The following is a 24963-nucleotide window of genomic DNA, read 5'->3' as shown; positions in this document are numbered from 1 at the left end:
TAGTCGACCCCAGAAAGGACAGTCCCCAAGGTCGAGGGGGCGGTTTCTACTCTAAACAAACGCACTACTATTCCTATCGAAGACAGTTGTGCTTTTAAAGATCCTATGGATAAAAAATTAGAGGGTTTGCTTAAAAGATTTTTGTACAGCAAGGGTTCCTTCTACAACCAATTTCATGCATTGTTCCTGTCACTACGGCAGCGTGCTTCTGGTTCGAGGAACTAGAAAAGTCGCTCAGTAGAGAATCTTCGTATGAGGAGGTTATGGACAGAGTTCAAGCACTTTAACAATGGCTAACTCTTTTGTTTTAGATGCCGCTTTGCAATTAGCTAGATTAGCGGCGGAAAAATTCAGGGTTTGCTATCGTGGCGCGCAGAGCACTTTGGCTAAAGTCTTGGTCAGCGGATGTGTCATCCAAGACAAAATTGCTTAACATTCCTTTCAAGGTAAAACATTATTTGGACCAGATTTGAAAGAGATTATTTCAGACATCACTGGAGGAAAGGGCCACGCCCCTCCCACAGGATAGGTCTTTTAAGGCTAAAATAAGCCTAATTTTGGTCCCTTTCGCCAGAAACGGACCAGCCTCTAATTCTGCATCCTCTAAGCAAAGAGGGTAATACTTCACAACCCAAACCAGCTGGAAACCAATGCAAGGCTGGAACAAGGGTAAGCAGGCCAAGAAGCCTACCACTGCTACCAAAACAGCACACATGAAGGGATAGCCCCGATCCGGAACCGGATCTAGTGGGGGGCAGACTCTCTCTCTCTCTTGCTCAGGCTTGGGCAAGAGATGTTCAGGATCCTTGGGCGCTAGAAATAGTTTCTCAAGGTTATCTTCTGGAATTCAAGGAACTACCCCCAAGGGGAAGGTTCCACAGGTCTCAATTATCCTCAAACCAAATAAAGAGACAGGCATTCTTACATTGCGTAGAAGACTGTTAAAGATGGGAGTGATACATCCAGTTCCAATAAAAGAACAAGGAATGGGATTTTACTCAAATCTGTTCGTAGTTCCCAAAAAAGAGGGAATATTCAGACCAATTTTGGATCTGAAGATCCTAAACAAATTTCTCAGGGTTCCATCGTTCAAAATGGAAACCATTCGAATGATCCTTCCCACCATCCAGGAAAATCAATTTATGACCACCGTGGATTTAAAGGATGCATACCTACATATTCCTATCCACAACATCATCAGTTCCTAAGGTTCGCTTTTCTGGACAAGCATTACCAGTTTGTGGCACTTCCATTCAGATTAGCCACTGCTCCGAGAATTTTCACAAAGGTACTAGGGTCCCTTCTAGCGGTCCTAAGACAAGGGGCATTGCGAGTAGTACCTTACTTTGACGACATCCTAATTCAAGCGTCGTCCCTGTCAAAAGCAAAGGCTCATACGGACATCGTCCTAGCCTTTCTCAGATCTCACGGATGGAAGGTGAACAAAGAAAAAAGTTCTCTGCCCCCGTCAACAAGAGTTCCCTTCTTGGGAACAATAATAGATTCCTTAGAAATGAGGATTTTTCTGACAGAGGTCAGAAAATCAAAACTTCTAAGCTCTTGTCAAGTACTTCACTCTGTTCCTCGTCCTTCCATAGCGCAGTGCATGGAGATAATAGGTTTGATGGTTTGCAACAATGGACATAGTTCCTTTTGCACAAATTCATCTAAGGACCATTACAACTGTGCATGCTCAAACAGTGGAATGGGGATTATACAGACTTGTCTCCGATGATTCAAGTAGATCAAAAGACCAGAGATTCACTCCGTTGGTGGCTGACCCTGGACAATCTGTCACAGGGAATGAGCTTCCGCAGACCAGAGTGGGTCATTGTCACGACCGACGCCAGTCTAGTGGGCTGGGGCGCGGTCTGGGAATCCCTGAAAGCTCAGGGTTTATGGTCTCGGGAAGAGTCTCCTTCTCCCGATAAACATTCTGGAACTGAGAGCGATATTCAACGCTCTCAAAGCTTGGCCTCAACTAGCAAAGGCCAAATTCATAAGGTTTCAATCAGACAACATGACGACTGTTGCATATATCAATCATCAGGGGGGAACAAGGAGTTCCCTGGCGATGAAAGAAGTGACCAAGATAATTCCAATGGGCGGAGGATCACTCCTGCCACTTGTCTGCGATCCACATCCAGGAGTGGAAAATTGGGAAGCGGATTTTCTGAGTCATCAGACATTTCATCCGGGGGAGTGGGAACTCCATCCGGAAATCTTTGCTTAAATAACTCAATTATGGGGCATTCCAGACATGGATCTGATGGCGTCTCGTCAGAACTTCAAGGTTCCTTGCTACGGGTCCAGATCCAGGGATCCCAAGGCAACTCTAGTAGATGCACTAGTAGCACCTTGGACCTTCAACCTAGCTTATGTATTCCCACCGTTTCCTCTCATTCCCAGGCTGGTAGCCAGGATCAATCAGGAGAGGGCCTCGGTGATCTTGATAGCTCCTGCGTGGCCACGCAGGACTTGGTATGCAGACCTGGTGAATATGTCATCGGCTCCACCATGGAAGCTACCTTTGAGACAGGACCTTCTTGTTCAGGGTCCATTCGAACATCCGAATCTGGTTTCCCTCCAACTGACGGCTTGGAGATTGAACGCTTGATTTTATCAAAGCGTGGGTTTTCAGATTCTGTAATAGATACTCTGATTCAGGCTAGAAAGCCTGTAACTAGAAAAATTTACCATAAAATATGGAAAAAAATATATCTGTTGGTGTGAATCCAAAGGATTGCCATGGAACAAGATAAAAATTCCTAAGATTCTATCCTTTCTACAAGAAGGTTTGGAGAAAGGATTATCTGCAAGTTCTCTAAAGGGACAGATTTCTGCTTTATCTGTCTTACTACACAAACGACTGGCAGCTATGCCAGATGTTCAAGCATTTGTTCAGGCTCTGGTTAGGATCAAGCCTGTTTACAGACCTTTGACTCCTCCCTGGAGTTTAAATCTAGTTCTTTCAGTTCTTCAAGGGGTTCCGTTTGAACCCTTACATTCCATAGATATTAAGTTACTATCTTGGAAAGTTTTGTTTTTGGTTGCAATCTCTTCTGCTAGAAGAGTTTCAGAGTTATCTGCTCTGCAGTGTTCTCCTCCTTATCTGGTGTTCCATGCAGATAAGGTGGTTTTGCGTACTAAGCCTGGTTTTCTTCCTAAAGTTGTTTCTAACAAAAATATTAACCAGGAGATAGTTGTACCTTCTTTGTGTCCGAATCCAGTTTCAAAGAAGGAGCGTTTGTTACACAATTTGGAAGTTGTCCGTGCTCTAAAATTCTATTTAGAGGCTACTAAAGATTTCAGACAAACATCATCCTTGTTTGTTGTTTATTCTGGTAAAAGGAGAGGTCAAAAAGCGACTTCTACCTCTCTTTCCTTTTGGCTTAAAAGCATTATCCGTTTGCCTTATGAGACTGCCGGACGGCAGCCTCCTGAAAGAATCACAGCTCACTCCACTAGGGCTGTGGCTTCCACATGGGCCTTCAAGAACGAGGCTTCTGTTGACCAGATATGTAAGGCAGCGACTTGGTCTTCACTGCACACTTTTGCCAAATTTTACAAATTTGATACTTTTGCTTCTTCGGAGGCTATTTTTGGGAGAAAGGTTTTGCAAGCTGTGGTGCCTTCCGTTTAGGTGACCTGATATGCTCCCTCCCTTCCATCCGTGTCCTAAAGCTTTGGTATTGGTTCCCACAAGTAAGGATGACGCCGTGGACCGGACACACCAATGTTGGAGAAAACAGAATTTATGCTTACCTGATAAATTACTTTCTCCAACGGTGTGTCCGGTCCACGGCCCCGCCCTGGTTTTTTTAATAAGGTCTGATGAATTATTTTCTCTAACTACAGTCACCACGGTATCATATGATTTCTCCTATATATATTTCCTCCTGTCCGTCGGTCGAATGACTGGGGTGGGCGGAGCCTAGGAGGGATCATGTGACCAGCTTTGCTGGGACTCTTTGCCATTTCCTGTTGGGGAAGAGAATATCCCACAAGTAAGGATGACGCCGTGGACCGGACACACCGTTGGAGAAAGTAATTTATCAGGTAAGCATAAATTCTGTTATTTATTTTACAGGTAACTTGGTATTTATTTTAGCTAGTTAGAATAGTTATTAAATAGTTATTAACTATTTAATAACTACCTAACTAAAAGAAATACAAAATTACCTGTAAAATAAATCCTAAGCTAAGTTACAATTAAACCTAACACTACACTATCATTACATTAATTAAATAAATTAGTTACAAATAACTACAATTAAATTAAATTAAATAAACTAACTAAAGTACAAAAAATAAAAAAGCTAAGTTACAAAAAATAAAAAAATAAGTTACAAACATTTAAAAAATATTACAACAATTTTAAGCTACTTACACCTAATCTAAGCACCCTAATAAAATAACAAACCCCCCAAAATAAAAAAATACCCTACCCTATTCTAAATTAAAAAGTTCAAAGCTCTTTTACCTTACCAGCCCTTAAAAGGGCCTTTTGCGGGGCATGCCCCAAAGAATTCAGCTCTTTTGCCTGTAAAAGAAAAATACAACCCCCCCCAACATTAAAACCTACCACCCCACATACCCCTAATCTAACCCAAACCCCCCTTGAAAAAAACCTAACACTACCCCCCTGAAGATCATCCTACCTTGAGTCGTCTTCACTCAGCCGAGCCACCGATGGAACCGAAGAGGATATCCGGAGCGGCAGAAGTCATCATCCAAGGGGCGCTGAAGAAATCTTCCATCCGATGAAGTCATCATCCAGGCGGCGCTGAAGAAATCTTCCATCTGGGCGATGTCATCTTCCAAGTGGCGTCTTCAATCTTCATCCATCCGGAGCGGAGCGGAGCCATCTTCAGACGAGCGGAGCCATCTTCAGATTGAGCTCGCATTCTATTGGCTGATCGGAACAGCCAATAGAATGCGAGCTCAATCTGATTGGCTGATTGGATCAGCCAATCGGATTGAACTTCAATCTGATTGGCTGATTGAATCAGCCAATCAGATTTTTCCTACCTTAATTCCGATTGGCTGATAGAATCCTATCAGCCAATCGGAATTGAAGGGACGCCATCTTGGATGACGTCCCTTAAAGGAATATCCATTCGTCGGTAGTCGTCGGGAAGTAGAGGATGGCCCCGCTTCGGCTCGTCTGAAGATGGCTCCCCTCCGGATGGATGAAGATTGAAGACGCCGCTTGGAAGATGACATCGCCCGGATGGAAGATTTCTTCAGCGCCGCCTGGATGATGACTTCATCGGATGGAAGATTTCTTCAGCGCCCCTTGGATGATGACTTCTGCCGCTCCGGATCTCCTCTTTGGTTCCATCGGTGGCTCGGCTGAGTGAAGATGACTCAAGGTAGGATGATCTTCAGGGGGTAGTGTTAGGTTTTTTTAAGGGGGGTTTGGGTTAGATTAGGGGTATGTGGGTGGTGGGTTTTAATGTTGGGGGGGTTGTATTTTTCTTTTACAGGCAAAAGAGCTGAATTCTTTGGGGCATGCCCCGCAAAAGGCCCTTTTAAGTGCTGGTAAGGTAAAACTTTTTTAATTTAGAATAGGGTAGGGCATTTTTTTATTTTGAGGAGCTTTGTTATTTTATTAGGGGGCTTAGATTAGGTGTAAGTAGCTTAAAATTGTTGTAATATTTTTTAAATGTTTGTAACTTATTTTTTTTATTTTTTATAACTTAGCTTTTTTATATTTTGTACTTTAGTTAGTTAATTTAATTTAATTGTAGTTATTTGTAACTAATTTATTTAATTAATGTAATGATAGTGTAGTGTTAGGTTTAGTTGTAACTTAGCTTAGGATTTATTTTACAGATAATTTTGTATTTCTTTTAGCTAGGTAGTTATTACATAGTTAATAACTATTTAATAACTATTCTAACTAGCTAAAATAAATACAAAGTTACCTGTAAAATAAATATAAATCCTAAAATAGCTACAATGTAATTATTAGTTACATTGCAGCTATCTTAGGGTTTATTTTACAGGTAAGTATTTAGTTTTAAATAGAAATAATTTATTAAAGTATAGTGTAGTGTTAGGTGTAATTGTAACTTAGGTTAGTTTTTATTTTACAGGTAAATTTCTCTTTATTTTAGCTAGGTAGCTATTAAATAGTTAATAACTATTTAATAGCTATTGTACCTAGTTAAAATAAATTGAAAGTTGCCTGTAAAATAAAAATAAATCCTAAGATAGCTACAATATAATTATTATTTACATTGTAGTTATATTAGGGTTTATTTTAAAGGTAAGTATTTAGTTTTAAATAGGAATAATTTAGTTAGTAAGATAAATATTATTTAGATTTATTTAATTAATATTTAAGTTAGGGGGGGTTAGGGTTAGACTTAGGTTTAGGGGTTAATAATTTTATTACAGTGGCGGTGGTGTAGTGGGGGGCAGGATAGGGGTTAACAAATGTATTATAGGTGGCGACGGTGTAGGGGGGCAGATTAGGGGTTAATAAGTTTAATATAGGTTGCGGCAGGGTCCGGGAGTGGCGGTTTAGGGGTTAAACTATTTATTTAGTTGCGGCGAGGTCCGGGATCGGCAGGATAGGGGTTAATAACTTTATTATAGGTAGCGGCGGTATAGGGGGGGCAGGCTAGGGGTTACTAGGTATAATGTAGGTGGCGGCGGTGTCCGGGAGCGGCAGTTTAGGGGTTAATACATTTATAAGAGTTGCAGCGGGGTCTACGAGTGGAGGTTTAGGGGTTAATAACTTTATTGAGTTGCGGGGGGCTCCGGGGGCGCCGGTATAGGGTGTAGAACAGTGTAGTTTAGTGTGGGTGCTTAGTGACAGGCTAGCAATAAAGCAGGTAAAGTAGACGCGTTGATAACTAGGCTCCAAAGTGTCTAAAATATAACCATGTTTTTCTGAAAAACAATGACAAAGATCAGATAATTATAGAAAACTAGTGCAAGAGTATTTTAGTTATTAAAGGGACAGTCTACACTAGAATTTTTATTGTTTTAAAAGATAGATAATCCCTTTATTACCCATTCCCCAGTTTTGCATAACTAACACAGTTATATTAATATACTTTTAACCTCTGTGATTATCTTGTATCTAAGCCTCTGCAAACTGCCCCTTTTTTCAGTTCTTTTGACAGACTTGCAGTCTAGCCAATCAGTGCCTGCTCCCAGATATATTCACGTGCACGAGCACAGTGTTATCTATATGAAATATGTGAACTAACACCCTCTAGTGGTGAAAAACTGTTAAAATGCAATCTGAAAGAGGTGGGCTTCAAGGTCTAAGAAATTAGCATATGAACCTCCTAGGTTAAGCTTTCAACTAAGAATACCAAGAGAACAAAGCAAAATTGGTGATAAACGTAAATTGGAAAATTGTTTAAAATTACATGCTCTATCTGAATCATGAAAGTTTATTTTGGCCTAGACTGTCCCTTAATTTTTTTGTCTCCATTTATACACAGTATTTAAGTTATCTACAGAAAAAAATTGGAGGAGAAAAAAACACAACAACTGATATTGGGGCCCATTTATAAAGCTCCGGATGGAGCTTGAGGGCCCGTATTTCTAAAGACTGATGCTCCATAACCCTGTTCGCCTGCTCTGAGCAGGCGGACAGACATCGCCGAAAATCAACCCGATCGAGTACGATCGGGTTTATTTACTCCTCCTTGCTTGGCCGCGAATCTGCAGGGGGCGGCGTTGCACCAGCAGCTCACAAGAGCTGCTGGTGCAATGCTGAATACAGAGAGCGTATTGTTCTCCGCATTCAGCGAGGTCTGTCGGACCTGATCCGCACTGTCGGATCAGGTCTAACAGACCTTTAAGAAATAGGCCCCATAATGTGAATTATTAATTTTGTGGGCTTTAACAGCTTTTTTTTCAATGATAATAACTATACCCAAGATCTAGTGCCTACTTCCATAGACTCCTGAGACTTATTGTATCGTTCTCCAGCTGCTGCTCTTCATATTGGACAACCAATGTTATACACCAATTCATCTTTGAGTCTTTTAAATAGACTGGTACAAGAGAGCATTTAAAGCAACTTAAAAAATATCTTTCTAAGCATTCAACTCACGAGCAAATTCAGGTACACCTGTCAGTAACAGGACAGCAACACAATGAGGTGTGCAAAAAAGATCTGAAAAAACATGCAATGCCACCAACAATGAGAGGATCAAAAAGCAACGATTTGTTTAGCAACTTGTTAAAGGGAAAGGTAGACAAGTAAAAGATGCAGATTGTATATTTGTTTATAAAACATTTGTTATTATGTGAAACTGCAGAGTGACTGAAAGCGTAAAAGAATAGATTAATCATATGAAAACTCTTTATATTGGAACTATTAGATTGGAACTATTAACATGGAGCTATAAGCAGTAACATCAATTCATAACCAAAAGCAGAATTTCATTAGCTTACGTCACATTGCGTCAATACATTGTAAAGCTTATTTTAGATAAGGGACCAGTTCTAGCATGAATAACACAGATCCCATAAATATCTAAAGTTCTGTGTGGTCTTTTTTCTCTTCCTGTAACATCCGAATTTTCTCAGGAAGTGAAACTGTCCAAAACTCTACTCTTTTTTCTAATAGCTTTTTTGATGATTTTTGTTTCAAATTGAGTCCCAGATAATCTTCCTCTTCATCATACGCCGGCCATTCTACAAGACCAGGTCCATTAGGGTCACTGCAGATGACAGAGGAAAATATTTTTATTGTTAGTAATTGTAGTAAAAAACATATTTTAAGATTCTGCTTAAGAGGTAGTGAAACGCAAAAGGCTAGATTACAAGTGGAGTGGTATTGTGTTATAGCGAAAACTCATTTTTGCGCTATTCGAGTTGCGCTGGTATTACAAGTTGAAAGTAAACTGTTTTTTCTCCAGCGGTAACCCGACTAGCAAAAAAGTAAAAAATCACTATCGCGTTTACGCATTCTCCCATAAGAAGAAAAAAATGGAGAAAAAAACACCCTACTCTCGCTCAAACACCAAAACATATTTGCAATAGCGCTAACCCAACATGAAATTATGAATATTTAATTTTCCTATGTTATTTACATAATAGAATATGTTCCGATTATCCATAAATAAATATCTAATGCTTTTTTAAACTAATATATCTATCTATCTATATATATATATATATATATATATATACAGTATCTCACAAAAGTGAGTAGACCCCTCACATTTTGTAAATGTTTTATTATATCTTTTCATGTGACAACACTGAAGAAATGACACTTTGCTACAATGTAAAGTAGTGAGTGTACAGCCTGTATAACAGTGTAAATTTGCTGTCCCTCAAAATAACTCAACGCAAAGCCATTAATGTCTAAACCATTGCCAACAAAAGTGAGTACACCCCTAAGTGGAAATGTACAAATTGGGCCCAAAGAGTCAATATTTTGTGTGTTCACCATTATTTTCTAGCACTGCCTTAACCCTCTTGAGCATGGAGTTTACCAGAGCTTTACTCCTCCATGACGACATCACAGAGAGACCTTGCGCTACCCCACCTTCCGTTTGACGATGCCCCACAGATGCTCAATAGGGTTTAGGTCTGGAGACATGCTTGGCCAGTCCATCACCTTTACCCTCAGCTTCTTTAGCAAGGCAGTGGTCACCTTTAAGGTGTATTTGGTGTCGTTATCATGTTGGAATACTGCCCTGCGGCCCAGTCTCTGAAGAGAGGGGATCATGCTCTGCTTCAATATGTCACAGTACATGTTGGCATTCATGGTTCCCTCAATGAACTGTAGCTCCCCAGTGCCCACAGCACTCATGCAGGCCCAGACCATGACACTCCCATCACCATGCATGACTGTAGGCAAGACACATTTGTCTTTGTACTCCTCACCTGGTTGCCGCCACACACTCTTGACACCATCTGAACCAAATAAGTTTATTTTAGTCTCATTGGACCACAGGACATGGTTCCAGTAATCCATGCCCTTAGTCTGCTTGTCTTCAGCAAACTGTTTTCGGGCTTTCTTGTGCATTATATTTAGAAGAGGCTTCCTTCTGGGACGACTGCCATGCAGACCAATTTGATGCAGTGTGCGGCGTATGGTCTGAGCACTGACAGGCTGACCCCCCACCCCTTCTACCGCTGCAGCAATGCTAGCAGCACTCATACGTCTATTTCCCAAAGACAAGCTCTGGATATGATGCTGAGCACTCAACTTCTTTGGTTGACCATGGCACGGCCTGTTTTGAGTGGAACCTGTCCTGTATGGTCTTGCCCACTGTGCTGCAGCTCAGTTTCAGGGTCTTGGCAATCTTCTTATAGCCTAGGCCATCCTGTAGAGCAACAATTCTTTTTTTTAGCTCCTCAGAGAGTTCTTTACCATAAGGTGCCATGTTGAACTTCCAGTGACCAGTATGAGAGAGTGTGAGAGCGATAACACCAAATTTAACACATTTGCTCCCCATTCACACCTGCAACCTTGTAACGCTAATGAGTCACATGACACTGGGGAGGGAAAATGGATATATAGATATATATATATATTGTGCCAAAGAACATCTATATGTAGAAATATGTATTTATGAATTAATAGAACATATTCTGCTATGTGAAAAACATTGGAATGTAAAATACTCATATTTTCATGTCGGGTTAGCGCACTAGAGAATATGCAACTTAGTTTACGCGCCAGTAGGGTGTTATTTTTCCCACTTTTTTTTCTCCATTGACTTCTATGGGGGAATAGATGAACGTGCGCATGATATTCTAAATTGGGCTTTTTTCGCACATCAGGTTAGCGCAAAAAAATGACTTCTAGTGGAGTTAGCATGAGAGGGGGAGCGTTAAATAATGCTCCGCTTGTATTCTGGCCCATTATGTTTTTATTTATTTAAGGTTATGTCCTTTTAAGAATTTAGTAAGAATTTGTAATCAATGTATAATGCATTTTTTTTAAGTTTAGATATCTTTGGTGAGGGATTACAATATGAAACATGTCCCTTTAAGATTCTAAATTAGTTACAGCAGCCAAGTAGTTAAGACTTCTGCTTTAAATAGAGCAGGAAATAGGCTACAGCTGCATCTTGAGAAAGGCTTGCAGAAAACTGAAACACGTTGATTTTGATGAGCTGCTGTTGGTACAGGACAGAAACAGCGTGTATGTGAAGCTGTGGGAAGTATGAACTAAAAATATATACAGTTTGAGCAGGAATTCACTTTATCTGTGTGACCTCGGCACATACTGTTGGGAGTCCTTCGTATTGTGACTGAAATCTTTTAAGCGGCATTACTTGTTCAAGATATTTAATTAGCAGCCGTGCTATTTATCTACTGCTGACAGAACAGCATTTGTTGAAAGCCGTTGTGGAATCATTCACACTAACAAGTAAATCGATCTAAGAAGAGATTGCAAGCATCAAACACCCAGTGCCCTACATTAGTACATGAGCTTGGAAGATATACTAAACGGAGTACTTAAAAATAAAGTTATCGACTTGCAAGCTGAAGTGGGGACACGTGAATAAAAAGCAATGATACATATAAGTTTTAAGTCTGTGTTTAATATATTACCACACTATGGGCTAGATTACAAGTGGAGTGCTAATTTAACGTTCTCCCGTAAACGGCCAAATTTGCCCATTTACGGGCACACGTTTAATAACCAGCCATTACAAGTGGCTGGTTAATGCTACCAGGAGCTCACGGTAGCACTTTCTGCTTGAAAAATTAACCAGCGGTCAGACCTCTGGTAAATTAAAAAAATATCCCCCCAGTCGTCCCTAAAATAAAGTGTATTGGTCCTTTTTAAGAAAAAAATATATGAGCATTTTTTTTATTTTTTAAATATAACTGCACTAAGCAGTTATAAGGGGTTAAAGTGTGTGGATGTGAAAAGTGCCTTTACAGTGCGGTCTATGGGGACTGTGTTATCACTTGAAATAGATATGCATATGATTATATACATATATATTTATGTGTTAATATGTGTATATACACATATAAAAACATAAATATACATGTATATATTCATATACATATATATTTTTAATATGCTGCCCAAAACGGTGTGACTTACCCCCTTCCCTGCGCTAGGTTCTGTGCCGTGTCTATCGGCTTTAGAATGAGGCTCCCATTGGAGCCTTTGGAAGTGCACTCCATGCAATGCGAGTGCTGGTATAACAGGGGGAGTGCAAATATTACGCTTGCAAAAGCGCAATTTTGTGCTCCACTCAAAATCTAGGCCTATATGTATCTACAATAGCTGACACTCTGTAAGATCTAATACATCAGAGTATCTTTGGCCTAGATTTGGAGTTCGGCGGTAGCCGTCAAAACCAGCGTTAGAGACTCCTAACGCTGGTTTTGGCCGCCCGCTGGTATTTGGAGTCAGTGATTAAAGGGTCTAACGCTCACTTTTCAGCCGCGACTTTTCCATACCGCAGATCCCCCTACGCCATTTGCGTAGCCTATCTTTTCAATGGGATCTTTCTAACGCTGGTATTTAGAGTCGTTTCTGAAGTGAGCGTTAGAGCTCTAACGACAAGATTCCAGCCGCCTGAAAATAGCAGGAGTTAAGAGCTTTCTGGCTAACGCCGGTTTATAAAGCTCTTAACTACTGTACCCTAAAGTACACTAACACCCATAAACTACCTATGTACCCCTAAACCGAGGTCCCCCCACACCGCCGCCACTCGATTAAAATTTTTAACCCCTAATCTGCCGACCGCCACCTACGTTATACTTATGTACCCATAATCTGCTGCCCCTAACCCCGCCCGACCCCTGTATTACATTTATTAACCCCTAACTTGCCCCCACAACGTCGCCGCCAGCTACTTAAAATAATTAACCCCTAATCTTCCGACCGCAAATCGCCGCCACCTACGTTATCCCTATGTACCCCTAATCTGCTGCCCTAACATCGCCGACCCCTATATTATATTTATTAACCCCTAATCTGCCCCCCTCAACGTCGCCGACACCTGCCTACACTTATTAACCCCTAATCTGCCGAGCGGACCTGAGCGCTACTATAATAAATGTATTAACCCCTAATCCGCCTCACTAACCCTATCATAAATAGTATTAACCCCTAATCTGCCCTCCCTAACATCGCCGACACCTAACTTCAATTATTAACCCCTAATCTGCCGACCGGAGCTCACCGCTATTCTAATAAATGTATTAACCCCTAAAGCTAAGTCTAACCCTAACACTAACACCCCCCTAAGTTAAATATAATATTTATCTAACGAAATAAATTAACTCTTATTAAATAACTTATTCCTATTTAAAGCTAAATACTTACCTGTAAAATAAATCCTAATATAGCTACAATATAAATTATAATTATATTATAGCTATTTTAGGATTAATATTTATTTTAACAGGCAACTTTGTAATTATTTTAACCAGGTACAATAGCTATTAAATAGTTAAGAACTATTTAATAGCTACCTAGTTAAAATAATAACAAATTTACCTGTAAAATAAATCCTAACCTAAGTTACAATTAAACCTAACACTACCCTATCAATAAAATAATTAAATAAACTACCTACAATTACCTACAATTAACCTAACACTACACTATCAATAAATTAATTAAACACAATTCCTACAAATAAATACAATTAAATAAACTAGCTAAAGTACAAAAAATAAAAAAGAACTAAGTTACAGAAAATAAAAAAATATTTACAAACATAAGAAAAATATTACAACAATTTTAAACTAATTACACCTACTCTAAGCCCCCTAATAAAATAACAAAGCCCCCCAAAATAAAAAATTCCCTACCCTATTCTAAATTAAAAAAGTTACAAGCTCTTTTACCTTACCAGCCCTGAACAGGGCCCTTTGCGGGGCATGCCCCAAGAAGTTCAGCTCTTTTGCCTGTAAAAAAAAACATACAATACCCCCCCCCCCCAACATTACAACCCACCACCCACATACCCCTAATCTAACCCAAACCCCCCTTAAATAAACCTAACACTAAGCCCCTGAAGATCTTCCTACCTTGTCTTCACCATCCAGGTATCACCGATCCGTCCTGGCTCCAAGATCTTCATCCAACCCAAGCGGGGGTTGGCGATCCATAATCCGGTCCAGAAGAGGCTCCAAAGTCTTCCTCCTATCCGGCAAGAAGAGGACATCCGGACCGGCAAACATCTTCTCCAAGCGGCATCTTCGATCTTCTTCCATCCGGAGCGAAGCGGCAGGATCCTGAAGACCTCCAGCGCGGAACATCCATCCGGACCGACGACTGAACGACGAATGACTGTTCCTTTAAGGGACGTCATCCAAGATGGCGTCCCTCGAATTCCGATTGGCTGATAGGATTCTATCAGCCAATCGAATTAAGGTAGGAATTTTCTGATTGGCTGATGGAATCAGCCAATCAGAATCAAGTTCAATCCGATTGGCTGATCCAATCAGCCAATCAGATTGAGCTCGCATTCTATTGGCTGTTCCGATCAGCCAATAGAATGCAAGCTCAATCTGATTGGCTGATTGGATCAGCCAATCGGATTGAACTTGATTCTGATTGGCTGATTCCATCAGCCAATCAGAAAATTCCTACCTTAATTCCGATTGGCTGATAGAATCCTATCAGCCAATCGGAATTCGAGGACGCCATCTTGGATGACGTCCCTTAAAGGAACAGTCATTCGTCGTTCAGTCGTCGGTCCGGATGGATGTTCCGCGCTGGAGGTCTTCAGGATCCTGCCGCTTCGCTCCGGATGGAAGAAGATCGAAGATGCCGCTTGGAGAAGATGTTTGCCGGTCCGGATGTCCTCTTCTTGCCGGATAGGAGGAAGACTTTGGAGCCTCTTCTGGACCGGATTATGGATCGCCAACCCCCGCTTGGGTTGGATGAAGATCTTGGAGCCAGGACGGATCGGTGATACCTGGATGGTGAAGACAAGGTAGGAAGATCTTCAGGGGCTTAGTGTTAGGTTTATTTAAGGGGGGTTTGGGTTAGATTAGGGGTATGTGGGTGGTAGGTTGTAATGTTGGGGGGGGGTATTGTATGTTTTTTTTTTACAGGCAAAAGAGCTGAACTTCTTGGGGCATGCCCCGCAAAGGGCCCTGTTCAGGGCTGGTAAGGTAAAAGAGCTTGTAACTTTTTAAATTTAGAATAGGGTAGGGAATTTTTTATTTTGGGGGGCTTTGTTATTTTATTAGGGGGCTTAGAGTAGGTGTAATTAGTTTAAAATTGTTGTAATATTTTTCTTATGTTTGTAAATATTTTTTTATTTTCTGTAATTAAGTTCTTTTTTATTTTTTGTACTTTAGCTAGTTTATTTAATTGTATTTATTTGTAGGAATTGTGTTTAATTAATTTATTGATAGTGTAGTGTTAGGTTAATTGTAGGTAATTGTAGGTAGTTTATTTAATTATTTTATTGATAGGGTAGTGTTAGGTTTAATTATAACTTAGGTTAGGATTTATTTTACAGGTAAATTTGTTATTATTTTAACTAGGTAGCTATTAAATAGTTCTTAACTATTTAATAGCTATTGTACCTGGTTAAAATAATTACAAAGTTGCCTGTAAAATAAATATTAATCCTAAAATAGCTATAATATAATTATAATTTATATTGTAGCTATATTAGGATTTATTTTACAGGTAAGTATTTAGCTTTAAATAGGAATAAGTTATTTAATAAGAGTTAATTTATTTCGTTAGATAAATATTATATTTAACTTAGGGGGGTGTTAGTGTTAGGGTTAGACTTAGCTTTAGGGGTTAATCCATTTATTAGAATAGCGGTGAGCTCCGATCGGAAGATTAGGGGTTAATAATTGAAGTTAGATGTCGGCGATGTTAGGGAGGGCAGATTAGGGGTTAATACTATTTATGATAGGGTTAGTGAGGCGGATTAGGGGTTAATAACTTTATTATAGTAGCGCTCAGGTCCGCTCGGCCGATTAGGGGTTAATAAGTGTAGGCAGGTGTCGGCGACGTTGTGGGGGGCAGGTTAGGGGTTAATAAATATAATATAGGGGTCGGCGGTGTTAGGGGTAGCAGATTAGGGGTACATAGGGATAACGTAGGTGGCGGCGGTTTACGGAGCGGCAGATTAGGGGTTTAAAAAAATATGCAGGGGTCAGCGATAGCGGGGGCGGCAGATTAGGGGTTAATAAGTGTAAGGTTAGGGGTGTTTAGACTCGGGGTACATGTTAGAGTGTTAGGTGCAGACGTAGGAAGTGTTTCCCCATAGGAAACAATGGGGCTGCGTTAGGAGCTGAACGCTGCTTTTTTGCAGGTGTTAGGTTTTTTTTCAGCTCAAACAGCCCCATTGTTTCCTATGGGGGAATCGTGCACGAGCACGTTTTTGAGGCCGGCCGCGTCCGTAAGCAACTCTGGTATCGAGAGTTGCATTTGCGGTAAAAATGCTCTACGCTCCTTTTTTGGAGCCTAACGCAGCATTTGTTTGAACTCTCGATACCAGAGTTAATTTTATGGTGCGGCCAGAAAAAAGCCCGCGGAGCGTTAACAGCCCTTTTACCGCCGAACTCCAAATCTAGGCCTTTGGGTGCAATTTTTTAGAGATACAGTCAAGTAAGACTGATTCTATCAATTTTATGTATTTATTATTTGAAAGGACATTTTATACCTATAGGTTAGATTTGAGAGTGCACACTCTTATACTGTATATTTGGGAAATACATTGTTTTAATTTCCATATTAGTTTTTAGCTTTAAGTAGCAATCATTTTGTATGGTTTAATATAAAAAGAGCCCTCAATCAAGTTGTGTATAGTGCAATTTTTTGTCTTGAGATGTATGTAGCATAATTGCGTGAGTGGGTGTTTTGGAATTATATCATTTTTGTGTACACATAATTTACTAATGATATGCATACAAATATCTGACATATCTGCTCTATATCTGACACATAAGTATAAAAAAAGAACTTTGATGTCAAGATACCATGGCTTTTACCACACTGGTATTAGTGATACAGAAAAAGTAATTAAAGGTGAGAGGAAGAATTAGTTTACCCATGTCGAGCAAAGTTGGCCCAGTATTTCATAATTGTTCTACTTAAGGATTTTTCTTCATCGGTGGCAGGAGCTTGTGAAGGAAGAAATATTTTGTTAACGACTTCTTGAAGTTACATAAATATAAAATGTGTGTTGTTACGAATGGGTTAAATGCAGATTCATTACTTACTGCTAAACATGACATTCTTTTCCCTGAATGGGCCACCCAAAACAAATATGAGCTCAAATGCATGATCGGCTTTTACATGATCTGGCAAGGATTTATGAAACATTGAGGGACGATACTGAAATTCATAGAAGTAAACAGGGAGACCAGAATCTAAAAGAAAATAAAGCAGGGTCAGCTATAACTACATTACAGACAATGCATATGTTCTTATTTGTAGCATTTGTAGCCCTAAAACTTTCAGTAACTATAAGCCATATGAAATGTATTTGTTTCTTGAAATGACATAGTTACAAAGTATTATAGGTTAAAAAATATTTTATATCTATCAAATTCAACCTTTCAAACATTTCTGTTACTACTGTGGACACAAATGAAGGCTAAAAACTCAAATTGAAGCAATTTCTATTTTTGCTGTTTCTAAATGTAGTGCTTTTTAAGACCTGAAGTAAATCATTATTATTACAAGTACAGCACAGAACAACATGAAAAGATCACCTTTTGCACCACTAGCTAAGTACACCATTGGCTTAGAGCTTGAGAAATATTCAACACAAATTTTATTTGCACCCCCATAGAAGTCTGTTATTTTCGGGGTTTAATGCACCACCTATATGACATGCAGATATTATCAAAAAATAAATTATGATTGCAAAAATAGAAGTATTATTGATTGCTATTGATTCTGCTCAAGTAATAGTTAACTCACAGTAGCTCTAATATTTTTGTGCTCCTCTGGTAATCTGGACCCTAGTGCCATTCATGTTATATCTCTTTCTATTCATTTATATCTGTTTTGGCACTTTACTCTTCTGTAAGTCAACTCTCGATTTCTAAAGTTTAAAAAGATGAACTCTTGTTCAATGTAATATTTGACATATGTTTACAGTATTACTACTTCTAGATAGTATAATTTGCTTGGAGGACAATACACTGTAATGTGAAATCATTTTTTTTAAAGAACAGAAAACAAAGATTTCATCATATTTTTAATTTCACCTCTCTAGTAGAGTTAATGGATATGGAAATTTTTTTAATTTTTTTAACTAATATCTAAATTTTTTATATTCCATCAACAACTACCAATGCTCATAATTTATAGGGTTTATATGGTTTCATCTCGTTATCAGTTAACCCAACTATATACTATGCCATACAACACTATATTTATCTTTGTTGTGTAAAATCTTTCACTCTCATGTCCTGTGCTCCTTTTACGCCAATACAAAGCCCTGTGTTCATGCAGTACCAGCATCTTCTTCTGATTATTTGTGGTGTCAGTTTCCATCCTTGCGTTCTTGCATTGCCAGTAACCAGTTCTTAATTCCTGTGACACCTGCACTCAGTCTTGGGTTCCTGCAGTAACAGCATCCAGTCCAGCATTCCAGAGATACCTGTATTCAACCTTGGGCTTCTGTGGGTGTAGTATCCAGTCCTTTAATTCCAGTCTCAAATTTTTGTGGTACTGATATTCTGCCCTTTCCTCCTATTATGAACTTGTCCTGTCAATTGTACCAGTCCTGCCTTGTGTACAGTCATGGCCAAAAATATTGGCACCCCTGCATTTCTGTCAGATAATGCACCACTTCACCCAGAAAATTGTTGAAATTACAAATGTTTAACATTCTCATGTTTATTTCTTTTGTTTATATTGGTATGACACAAAAAAGTGGAGAACAAAAAGCCAAATCTAACAAATTCCACACAAAGCTTCAAAAAAGTACTGGACAAAATGATTGTCTCTTTCTCAAAATTGTAAAAAATAATTGCATTCCAAGTTTTTGATGCGCCTGTAATTTGTAATTAAACTCACCTGTATAAATTAACAGGTGCTGACAATATAAAAATCACACCGGCAAGCATTTAAAATGGTGAAAAATGTACTCAATCTTTCTGTTGTGTGTCTGTGTGCCATACTGAGCATGGAGAAGAGAAAGAGCAGCAAAAAAATTGTCTGAGGATTTGAGAACAAAAAATTGTGGAAAAGCATAGACAATTTCAAGATTACAAGTCCATCTCCAGAGATCTTAATGTTCCTTTGTCCACTGTGCGCAACATTATCAAAAAGTTTACAGCCCATGGCACTGAATCTAATCTCCCTGGACATGGACGAAAGAAAAAAATTGATCAAAGATTGCAACAAAGGATTGCTTGAATGGTGAATAAAGAACCTCGCCATCTGAATGAAAAGGGACGCTATGGTAGGAGACCCAGGAGGACCCCACTGCTGACACAGAAACATTTAAAAGCCAGAGGAATCCAAAATCCTTTTGAGAGAATGTGCTGTGGACAGGCTAAACAAAATTACATCTTTTTGGTAAATCCCATCATTCTATTGTTTTCAGAAAAAGAAATGAGGCTTTTAAAGAAAAGAATACAGTCAAACATGGTGGAGGTTCACTGATGTTTTGCGGTTGCTTTGCTGCTTCAGGCACTGGATGTCTTGACTGTGTGCATGGAATTTTTAAATCTGAGGACTACCAAAGAATTCTGTGAAATGTAGGGCCCAGTCTCAGAAAGTTGGGTCTCCTCTCCATCAGAGGTCATGGGTCTTACAGCAGGACAATGACAGAAAAAGCACACTTCAAAAAGCACCCAGAAATGGTTTAAGACAAAGTGCTGGAGAGTACTGAACTGGCCAGCAAGGAGTCAAGATTTCAATTCCATAGAGCACCTGTGGAGAGAAAGGGAACCCTTCCAATCTGAGAGACCTGGAACAGTTAGTGAAAGAAGAGTGGTCCAAAATTCCAGTAGAGAGGTGTAAGAAACTCATTGATGGGTACAGGGGGTGTGCTACCAAATATTAAATTGAGGGTGCAAATAATTTTGTCCAGTCCATTTTTGGAGTTTTACGTGGAATGTGTCAGATTTGGCTTTTTTCTCCATTTTTTTGTGTCATACCAATACAATCTAAAGAAATAAACATGAGTATGCCTAAACATTGTAATTGCAACAATTTTCTGGGCGAAGTGGTGCATTATCTGACAGAAATTCAGGGGTGCCAATATTTTTGGCCATGCCTGTACTAGTATCGTACCTTGTGCTCCAGCTTTTGCCAATACTAGAGTACCAGTCTTAATAAGTGTTATCTTTCCCCAAGTGCTGTTATCATACATAAAAGCAAAGCAGTATATCCAACTCCATTCAATGAAAAGAACACAAAGGGTCTGATTATCAATCAATGTTTATTGTATGGACATGTGCAATGGATCATTCTGGAACATTAAATTTGCCGGCACAAAAAGTTGACCACAAAGGTAAATATTTATAGTTTGGTGGCTAATGATGGGCAACCACACATTCTACTACCTACACTTGGTTTCTCCTGTTATTACCTTTCTCCTTTCCTCTGTGTAGAACACTGGGCATGTAAAAGAGACAATGGCCTAGATTCAATAAAACTTATTTGTGAAATGTAGTAAGCTAAAGATCAATGGAGCCATATTTATCTTGCAACCGTTAACTTCTCACACCATATAACAAATTCTACTATGAAGTATATCAATGTCATAAAAATACCTTTCAAAGCAAATCTGACATCAAGTTGGATTTGCCGAGTCCTTGTATGTTGCCTTTAGCCCCTCGATACTGGTGTCTTCATACCAGATGATCAAATAAATCTTGTGGATGTACAGAATAGTAGTGACAGTGATTTGGGGCTCCTTGTGTCTGCTATTTAACTCTGGCCATCTCTGGTAGTAGTTGATGAAAGTTGGATTGTGAGTGACTATAGGAAGCTCCATATGTTTAGTCCCAATGCTATGGTGGGAGCTGCAGACATCAATGAATGGTTATAACAATTACCCTCTTATCATTCCATCAGATCTCTCCAGGAGTATATAATTTGCTGGATGGTAGTACTATACAGCTAGATGTATTTGACACCTGAGTAACCTCTTAAACAGCATAAAGTTGAATTGACTTCTTCCCAGATAGAAAGGATCCCTTCATTTTGCCTATAGATCCCAAAGTGACAGTGACCTTGAAGAGACTTTGTCTATTACATTGCTTAAGTTCCATAGAGTACATGGGACATTAAATAGAGTTTTGGAAACCCTCAGTTTTGAAGGGGTTTGTTGGCTGAATTCTCAGTTTGCTGAGCCCTGTCCTTTGCTATTATTATGTTGACAAAACTGGGGTGGGGTAATTATGTATTTGGCATTTATAGAATTGCATATATTAATCTGTGGGGGGAGGTTAACTGCGCTAGTATGATACCACAGAAAGGGAACTCCTCCTAAAAAAGAACCCTCAAATAACCAATGTGGAAAGAGAAACCTAATATTCTAAACAAACATATAGGAAACTATATCTGTGGCGATACTAGAGCTAAATATATAAGTGGTATCATGCTTAAAATTACAAATAAAAATGAGCTTTATAGCAGACTAGTAAGGTAATAACCTTATACTATCAGACTACAAGTGTAGTATCAGAAATCAGGATACATTTAATGTGGACATAAAAATATGCATAAAAAATTAACACATAAAGAATGCAATATAAAACAGAATATAAAACAAACATTTGAATAAAAAAAAAATACAAAATATGTTAAAAACAAAGGCAAAAGTTAATCACGGAGTCCCGGTTAGGTATGGATATTTCCAATGATCCTGTGAAAGATAGGATGAGACAAGGGATCCTTGTCAGAGTATGGAAGAGTTATTAACTTAAAGGTGCACTTTATTACTTACACTGAAAGTTATATAGGTGTCTTTCCCTTCGAGGTCTCTTCCGTTATCACCGTATGTGATTTGAATATGTAACTGTTACAGATCCCTTCTGGGTACAAGTTAGTTCTTTGCTTTATGAATCCACCGCCTGAATTCAGTGCAGTTTTCAAAAAGGAAAGAAAGGCCTGTGGCCGAAACGCGTTGCTCTGTTTTTAGTCACTTGAGGCTTCCGTAGTTTTTTTAAATAATTTTTTATTGAGGTTGTGCAAATAATACAACATATAAGAATTCTACTAGTACAAAAGTATAGAAAACATTGCAGTGTTACAATAGACACCAACTCTAATGAAATCTACATGATGAATTACAAAAGATAGATATCTGGAACCTTCATTTCAAAACATTTTCTTAACAAGTTTCCTCATTTGACATAAAGAGTAACTCTTGTACCTAATAACACTTATCTAGTATAGAAGAGGAAAATTGGCATTTGGAGTGGTCACTTTTGGACCTAGCATTTTTAAACAAACTAGCAACTGATATTTCCTCCATTGCATGTTAGAGATGTAAAATGACCAACTAATTAGAGGATGTGGCCCTTTTAGGTTACCCAGTCTGTAGAGGGATATTAACTGGTAGATTATGGTAGGAAGGGCTATGGGAAAATATACAGGTCGCTCTAGTTTTGAATAATAATTTGAAAAATGTCGCTATACATATGGAATACAAATAAAAAACAATTTCTTACATTTATATTGTTTAAGTAGGAACCCCAAATAGCTATTATAGGAAAACAAAAGGTAATGTGGATGCTGAGAGTTAGCTAAGTAACATACCAGTATGAACATATGTTGTACGTGACACAGGCTCATTTACAGTTAGCTATGCTATGTATGGTCAATGGTTAAGGATTCTGTATATTTGATTGTCTAGAATGTTTTGAGATGCTACATAACAGTGTCCAATGGAATATGTCTCTAGTTTCAATCTACCATCCCTGAAGGAGCTGATAATGAGCTTGAACTTATCAGGGAAAGTAGTATAACCATTTAGTATAGTCAGAAGCGCTCAAATATTCTACACTTCACTTTCATAAACAGAATATAGCCAAACCCGCTGTTTCGGCCGCCAACTGCAGGACAGGCATATGCATATAAGTAGGGCAGTGGAAAGTTTAAGCATCAATGTTGCTTCTATATATAGTAGGTCAGAGACACAGTATAAAGATGTATGTTACTTCTACCACTAGTTTGGACTAGGGAGCTGTAAGGGTGTATGAAGGCTACATATACCTACCGATAGAAAATATATAGCATATTCATTTGCTGAAACACATAGTACTAGACTTATTAAAAATATCAACTATAAATACAATATGTTTAAATAGATGCTGTTAGTAATAGGCAAAGTGTAGAAACTCAGACCATAGCTTAATGGAGGAAGGAGATTTTAAAATGCTAGGCCATAAACTTTCTAGTAGATTGCTAAAACAAAGTAAGTGGTAAACAGATGCGTAACTAAAATATGGCATTCTTATTTTAAAGAGGTAGGTTAGCATATATAACTACTTCTACTACTATCTTTTGATTATATTCACTCTGTACTATATAAAAGTATTATTATTTAAGCACATGTCGAAATATTATTAACGTAGAGAATATAGTATATCAGCCTTTTATTCTGAGCATAAGGAAGACTGCAAGCAAACTGATGTAATCAACATTAAAAGTCTATAAACAGTTTACAAACGTGTGATGGTATTAGGCATGAGTAGGTATAGGATTATCTGCTGCTAATAATTAGCCTCCGGATTCTTTACCCAAGGGTAGCTTGTGGCTGATGGTGTAGAGGGGGAACTTCCCTGGTTCCCATATTGACCTTCATAGAACAAAAAGGTAGGGGAAGAATACCTCAGTTGGTAGAATTGGTCTTGGGTTTCCACAGAACAAAGAATCTTCAGCACGAGACAAACTTTCAGATAGGAATGTGTTCACATAAGAAGGGGGCAACGGATTAAGTGGCTCAGCAGTCAGATCCTTGTTTTTTTGCCATTGCTGGTCATACAGTTCTAAGATGTGCGCCTCAGTAAATGGGTTAAACACCTCAAGAGATGTGATTTCGTAAGTCACCCGTATCCTCTATTCTATCCGCATCGCCTTTGTATAGGTCTCCATATATTCCGGTCTTGGGTAAGGGCTGCGGTGTAGAAAGCCTGGTTGAGTCTTCGCTTGTATGTTTTACCTCTTCTCCTTCTAATCCAGCACTGTTAGTGGTGATTGGATCGGTAAGCTTCTGTTGCGTGTCAGGCTGTAGCAGATCACTTGATCGGTGTTGTGCAGCCTCTATTAATTCCTCTTAAATTCCTTTTCTAGTGTTGCGAAGTAGGTATTAAGCAGTCGTAGGGTTTCAGACTCCCAACTCCTGAGAGACTCCATATTGAATTGTAAATAGCTAAATTTTCCGTAGGTCTCAGTGTCCCATGACAAATTGTAAGGCTAATTGGGGTATATAGCAGCGTGGTATGAACTGCTTTAACCGGCAAAATGGGGGGGGGGGGGTTAGAAGCCAGAAAAGTAGGCCACCATCATGACTTCTAACGGCCCAGTTTAGTGCTCCAGCATGAGCGTAATTCAAAAATAAAAGTGTCCTCGCAACTGCCAACTGTTCTTGCTCATAAATTTGGTGCTTGTGAATGAGGATGGTTGGAATAAATATAGGTAATTGGCGGATTATCCTTTTTGAGCACAGAGCCACTAGTATATTAGACTAAACATGGCCGCCGCCCAGGCATGCCCCCTTCCTTTCAAATCTTTATTTTATATTGCATTTTATATTACGTTCTTTATGTGTTTTTATAAGTGCAAATGTTTATGTCCACATTAAATCTATCCTGATTTCTGATACTACACTTGAAGTTTGATAGTATCAGGTTATTACCTTACTAGTCTGCTATAAAGCTCATTTTTTATCTGTAATTTTAAGCCTGATGCCACTTATATATTTAGCTCTAGTAGCGCCACAGATATAGTTTCCTATATGTTTGTATAGCATATTAGGTTTCTCTTTCCACATATATTCATCTGTACCTGTGCCTGGTTTCCCATTTCCTATATCTCTTTTTACA

The 24963-nt window shown here is 39.0% G+C and overlaps 1 protein-coding gene across 1 annotated transcript in view; it reads right to left on the bottom strand.

Annotated features, from left to right (window-relative positions):
* Nucleotides 1-8233: 8233 nt before the first annotated feature.
* The window catches only part of LOC128664377 (pyrethroid hydrolase Ces2e), a 121274-nt gene continuing 104544 nt past the window's right edge, over nucleotides 8234-24963 (bottom strand). The window contains exons 11-13 of the mRNA XM_053719212.1: nucleotides 17167-17316; nucleotides 16995-17067; nucleotides 8234-8696 (exon numbers count right to left, since the gene is read on the bottom strand). Coding sequence (XP_053575187.1) covers nucleotides 8510-8696; nucleotides 16995-17067; nucleotides 17167-17316 — 410 coding nt within the window. The 3' untranslated portion in view covers nucleotides 8234-8509. The remainder of the gene's footprint in view (nucleotides 8697-16994; nucleotides 17068-17166; nucleotides 17317-24963) is intronic.

The sequence above is a fragment of the Bombina bombina genome, chromosome 1 (assembly GCF_027579735.1).
Source record: "Bombina bombina isolate aBomBom1 chromosome 1, aBomBom1.pri, whole genome shotgun sequence".
Taxonomy (NCBI): domain Eukaryota; kingdom Metazoa; phylum Chordata; class Amphibia; order Anura; family Bombinatoridae; genus Bombina; species Bombina bombina.
The sequence above is the reverse complement of the archived record's forward strand: the minus strand, read 5'-3'. Positions and strand labels throughout refer to the sequence as shown.